We start from the raw sequence: 6,445 nt of genomic DNA, 5'->3' as shown, positions 1-6,445 counted from the left end.
TGATCATATATACACATGTTTAGGACTGACCACCTGAGACTGCATAACCTATCTGGGAGCCTGTTGCCAGAGAAGAGTGATTCTCCCTCTCTTGGCAACCACTGACTTCCTATAGCATTTTGTCTAGGGGTGAGGCCTTGCGAGATTCAACCCATCCATGCTGAGATGTAAATTGGTATTGTCACTATACATATCATGTTTAGATGACCTCAGTGATAAGATTTTATAAGTACAGATCCTTACCATATATTGAAGAAGCTTTTGAATCCAACCTACAAGTACATACAACTGAGGAGATTTCAACATGATTAATTTCAGATCTTAAAAAAAACATACTGGGAGAAATAATTACATTATTTCTCTTGAATGGTGTAAGCATCTGTCACAGTATATTCACAGTGTGCTTGCATCACGTAGGACATACGAAAAGAACTTCAAAGTCAACAAAAGAGCATCATCTCCACCCAGGAAGAACTCAACGCTCTGTGCCGGAAGTACCACTCGGTGGAGTTGGAAAGCCTGGGCCAGGCAATGACTGGGCTAATAAAGAAACACGAAGCCACAAGCCAGCTGAGCTCCCAAACCCAAGCCAGCATACAGGACGCTCTGGAAAAACACTTCAGTGGTGAGCTGAAGGGCTTTCAGTCTGAATCATCTGTTTATGAGAAGGGGTTTGGACCAAATGCTGCTCAGAAACTGCCAGCAGAAACTTGAACAAACCTTTGAGTTGGATTAATGTTTCAAAGTCACGTATGCTCTGGGATTTGGGTAACAAAGGTTCTGCTAACTAAAGGTTAGATGCTCTAACCCTTTGGAGAATATTCCCTCTCTCCATGAGAGAGCACGACTCTAGCCATTTTGATGAGTCTGAATTATGTCTGGTTCGTCTACATAGATGCTCACACATGGGAAGTGGTCAGCAGCTGCTACCCAAATAGCTAAAGATACTTTTTCATGCTAGGATGAGTTGTTGCTATGTACATGGATGTCAGACAAGGTCATAGCAGTGGCAGTCATATGATCCAGAGGTCTCCGACTCCCCGTTTCTGCTTCTAAGAAGCTGTCTTCCACTCTGATGTGGGAACATCATTCTTATTCTGGTCCATCTTTTCTAAGCCAGTGTAGGAAAGAAAGTGGTTCCTGCTGAGGCCATAAAGAAAACCATTCTTTCAGGGCTAGGGGAGGGCGCATGGGTAATTAGCTTGCTGTTCAAGCCTGAGGAGCTGAGGATGGATCCCCTGCACCCTATAAAAGCTGACTGGACTCGGGATGTCTGTTTTCTCAGTACTGGGAAGGAAGAGATGGATGGATCCTGAAGCTCACTAGACAGATAGTCTAGATGAATATATGAACTCCAGGTTTACCGAGGGACCAAATCGCAAAAAAAAAAAACAAAAGCAAAAACAAAACAAAACAAAAAACATTTTGGAATGTTGGAGAGAAACAGAGGAAGACAGTTGCTGCAGACACGTGCACACATGCATACAGACACACACACACACACACACAATATGCACATATACCTTTAACACTCCTGAGTACATTTCTCTTGGGATTCTTATAAACTCTTTCCCAAAATAAAGAGAAATAAGAGGAAATAAAACATTCCTAGTGCACTTTTAGTCTCTTTGATGTAACTTCTCCATTCTAACATTAATATTCATGGATGTAGATCTATATTATTATTTTTTTGGAGTGTTTTAAAGAGCAGAACAGAAAGGGCTGGAATGGAGAAATAATTTATTGCAACTGTCCTAGGAGCTCACTCAGCATTTTGGATTTATCTATCCTTTTTTTGAATTTTCAAAAGGTTCTATGAAAGAATTCCAAGAATGGTTTTTAGGAGCAAAAGCAGCAGCCAGAGAGGCTTCTAATCTAACTGGTGACAGCCAAGTTCTCGAAGCCAGGCTCCACGACCTTCAGGTATGGGTGCTGATATCCTTATATGGAGGCTGTGGATGCTGTGGTCCTGATGTGGGTGCTCTGGCTTTGTGGTGCTGATGTGGACACCATAGTACTGATGTGGATGCTTTGTTACTAATGTGGATGCTTTGTTACTGATGTGGATTCTGTGTTGCTATGGTGCTGGTGTGCATGTTGTGGTATGGTGGTACCGATGTGGATGCTGTGATGCTGATGTAGATGCTGTATTGCTGAAATGGATGCTGATATCCTTATATGGATGCTCAGATGCTGTGGTACTGATGTGGAAGCTGTGATGCTATGGTGGTTATATGAATGCTCTGGTGCTGTAGTGCTGATGTGGATGCTGTGGTCCTGATGTGGATGATATGCTGATCTGGATACTGTGGTCCTGATGTGGGTGCTCTGGTGCTGTGATGCTGACGTGGACACCATGGTGCTGATGTGATGCTTATATAGATGGTGTATTCCTGATAATGAATGCCGTATTGCTGGTATGGATGCTGATATGGATGCCATGTTGCAGGCATGGATGTGTTGATGCTAATGATGCCCTTCCTTATCCCAAACATAGTCACTACCTTGTGCCAGACTCAGACTGTTTCTTTGCCTGAACATTCTTATTTTGGTCCATCTTTTCTTTTTCCCACCATGGAGTCAGAAGTGGTTAGGTAACTTGAAAAATCATAGAGAAAACAAAAGCAAGCTGGAAAGTATCTAGATCCCTCTCGTCTTCGTTTTTAACCTACTGGCCATTCTTTAAAGTCATTCAAAATAAAACTTAATTTAAATTTTTTGTAGCACCAAAACCATAAATATTTTCTCCCACTATTGATGAACTTCTGGGAATTGTTCATTGTCTGATTTTTTATGTCTTCTCTCTTCTTAACTTGGGGGTCTAAATTTAGAAACAATAATAGTTATCATAGGCTATTTGGATTTTATTGGATAAGGAAAATATATGCATTTAGAAAGATGGCTACTGTAAAGATGAACTTTCATTAAAATAGATTCAAGTGAGGTTTTAGCCACGTTTTTGTAGTCACTTATCTTAATGCAGCACAGTGTATTGTAAAACTTACGTTTATTTTTTAAAAGTTTAGTTTTAAAAATCAAAATGAGACCCATGATGGTGGTGCAAGCCTGTGATCCCAGCACTCAGGATGTTAACACAAGAGGGTCTTAGGCTTAAGGCCAGCCTATACTTCATAAACCCCACCACCACCAATTCTCTATTAAGATACATGAGAATCACATGGCCCATTGGATGATAAAATACTGTCAGTAAACCACCATATTAAAAGCCAAGTCGTTGTTTCATGCACAGAACTGGTTTTGCAAGGGTGATGGTAAATTCAGACTTGGAATTGTCCTCCACTTTGTGGAATTCCACACTGAAATATCATGGCAACAATTGAAGGAATATTCTGGAATTCAAGGGAGACATGGCTAGCATTTAATTCTGGGTTTCCCTTGTTTTGTGGAAGAGCAAGCACAGATCTTCCAAAGAAGAGGTGCATGCAATCAAAGGAAGGCCCTGTCCTGAGGACTGGACTTTGTGTAGAGTAGGCAAGAGAACAGGAGGAAGATACAGAGTAGCTGTCTGGATACAGACCTGTTACACTAACCACATGCAGAGACAGGAGCTGAAGCTAGGACACTGTGATGTTAAGAACAGGAAACCTTTGAGAAGGGAACACTGATGAGAGTCTACTCTTACCCAGCATGCTGTTTTTAATTTCTCCTCATTTCCCATCATGCACTGCCTCAATTAGGAGCCCTGGTTTTATCCAGCTGTGCGCATCCTTCTCAACCTAGCCTTGTTGGACCTTTTCCCTCTAGTCTATGCCTTGCTTCCCCCTTACTTGATTGTCTCATCAGCTATCTATATTCCTTGACTTCCAGGGTGTTCTGGATTCACTCAGTGATGGGCAGAGCAAGCTGGATGCTGTGACTCAGGAAGGACAAACTCTGTACGCACATCTGCCCAAGCAGATCATTAGCAGCATCCAGGAACAAATCACAAAAGCCAATGAAGAATTCCAAGCTTTCCTGAAACAATGCCTTAAAGATAAGCAGGCTCTCCAGGACTGTGTTTCAGAGCTGGGGAGGTAGGCTCTTATAATAAATGTGGGTTTCACCACACACACAAGGGCTTGTCAAACACTTACTTGGTGGGGATGATTCATATAAAGACACAAATAGTGTTTGATCTGTGAGTTGAAATTATAATGAATGTTGACCTGCCTTGAGCACCAGGCTAATTATAATAAAATAATTGATGACTGCTTTTGAAGGCCTCAATTTGGCTTTATTTCTTCTGTAGGAAACAGAAAGCCAAGAAATGATATCCACTGGCAATTACAAATAACCTGGCTGTATGCCACTTCAGACAGTTTGGCTAACTCGGGGTATTAAAGTCAATGTCTTTCCTATTGTATTTACTTCTGTTGGGATGGTCTTGGTAGAAAACAGCTATTGAATCATGGATTAAGATTCCAATCAGTTACACATACACACAAGTACATGCACACTCCCATGCAAGCATGCACATGTATGCAAGTGTGTACACACACATACACACAAACACCCAACACACACACACACACACACACACACACACACACACACACACACACATATCAATGAAAGAGAATGGAGACAGAAGTCCTTGCTCCAGGGAGAAAAGGCATCTCTAGGATCGGGCTGTCTTACTTGTGACAATCGGACTATTTACAAAAGCTGCTTCTTGAGTTGAAAATTTATGAGGCTTTAATTGCTGCAAAGAAGAAGCTGTAGTAACCTCAGCTGTGGGGATAGGAATAGACACATTGAGAGTTTTCTAAGATGTTGTTTTTTCTCTTTAGCTTTGAGGACCAGCACAGAAAACTGAACTTATGGATCCAAGAGATGGAAGAAAGGTTACACACAGAAAACTTGGGGGAGAGTAAGCACCATCTTTCTGAGAAGAAAAACGAAATCCATAAAGTCGAGATGTTCCTGGGAGAACTTCTGGCTGCCAGGTGAGATGCAGAAACAGATTGGGTTGTTGCTTTGCCCACATATCTTGGGCTTCTTAGTTATTTGCTTGGTTTTTGGCTGATTTTATTGGTTGTTTGTTGGTAATGGTTTCTTCTGTTCCTGAATATATCAACTACCAGGCTGCATTCCTTATAGCAATGTGGTAGCCTGCAAAAGATGTGCCCCTCATTTCCCCTTCCTTTGCTCAAGGACTGCTCCTTTATCTGCTCCTTTAGCTCTTAGAGATTTTATTAAAAATATTTCATTTAAGCTGGGTGGCAGTTGCATACTCCTTTAACCCAGCATTCAGGAGGCAGGTGGATCTCTGTGAGTTCAAGGCCCAGCTAGTCTACAGAGAGAGTTCCAGAATAGCTAATGCTACACAGAGAGACCCTGTCCACCCTACTCCAAAAAACAAAAACAAAAACAAAAAAAAAACCAAAACAAAAACAAAAACAAAACAAAACTATAAAACTTTACTTCCCTTTCTGGAAGTACCTTGTGCTCATTACTACCAGAAGAAGTTGACATAATTATAGAAAACTACAAAATCATACTAAGAAAAATACAGCCGGGACACCCCCAACTCCCATACAAGCCTTCACACATTGTAGGTTACAGTCCTATCCAGTTCACTCATCCTTACAGTATCATTAGTGCTTGAGAGCTGTGACCTCTAAGTCTGGCTCTCTCCCTCAGTCGCTCTCTCTTCTGCAATCTCCCTTCAGTGCTGTCCTGGCTCCTCTCCTGAGCAGAGTTCCCTTATCTTTTGACACCACTACCATCCGTAGCATTTTGCTCACTCCTAGAATTTTTCTGTTTCACCTCTATGGCAAGGTCAAAGGCTTTCCAGTGAGCACTGCGTGGTTTAGAACATGGGCTCCCTTTGTATAGCAATGTTTGTCTATGAGGCAGGAAACAGCAGAGCCCACTTGCTTAATCCAACAATTCACTGGAATAATAGTCGGAGTAAAAACTGCCCAGTTCACACCAGTCCTTCTCCATTTCTACCGAGTCCTCTCTATGGTGGAATGTGCTAGTCTTCTTGTCTTGAAGAAAAATTTTGCAAACAAACTCCCAGCAGAATTCATGTCATGACTAAAGTCACCCAATAGTATCTGTGGAGCTTCGTCCAGGACCCCAGAAGAGATCAAGACCCATGAGTATCCAATACATGATTTGGGTATCTAACCTGCTCGTGTCCTTCCCCAGTCTGGATGGGCTCTTAATTACAGTTTAGTGCAAAGTAGATGCCACAGAAGTAGCTGTTGGGCTGTTGATCAGTGAGTAGAGAGAAGGAGAAAGTCTCTGCGTGTTCAGTATAGACACAGTTATTTAAAATACAGATTCAGTACATTGCTGCTGGAATCTGCAGATGTGGAGCCCAGGGATAAGGTGCCCACGGCCACAGTACATGTTTGGCACCCCAGTTTGATAACTATTGAGACAGGCCCCAAGCGTGCTTTGGTTCTGCCTTTGGACACCTTCCAGGAACTTCAGT

At 42.0% G+C, this 6,445-nt stretch overlaps 1 protein-coding gene across 1 annotated transcript in view; it reads left to right on the top strand.

The window, feature by feature from the left end:
• Syne1 (spectrin repeat containing nuclear envelope protein 1) overlaps positions 1-6,445 on the top strand; it is a 505,489-nt gene that overhangs the window by 235,036 nt on the left and 264,008 nt on the right. Inside the window, 4 exon segments of the mRNA XM_052169815.1 lie at positions 418-625; positions 1,811-1,923; positions 3,829-4,034; positions 4,791-4,946. Coding sequence (XP_052025775.1) covers positions 418-625; positions 1,811-1,923; positions 3,829-4,034; positions 4,791-4,946 — 683 coding nt within the window.

This window comes from Apodemus sylvaticus, chromosome 23, assembly GCF_947179515.1.
Source record: "Apodemus sylvaticus chromosome 23, mApoSyl1.1, whole genome shotgun sequence".
Taxonomy (NCBI): domain Eukaryota; kingdom Metazoa; phylum Chordata; class Mammalia; order Rodentia; family Muridae; genus Apodemus; species Apodemus sylvaticus.
Note: the sequence above shows the minus strand (reverse complement) of the source record. Positions and strands in the feature narration are given on the sequence as shown.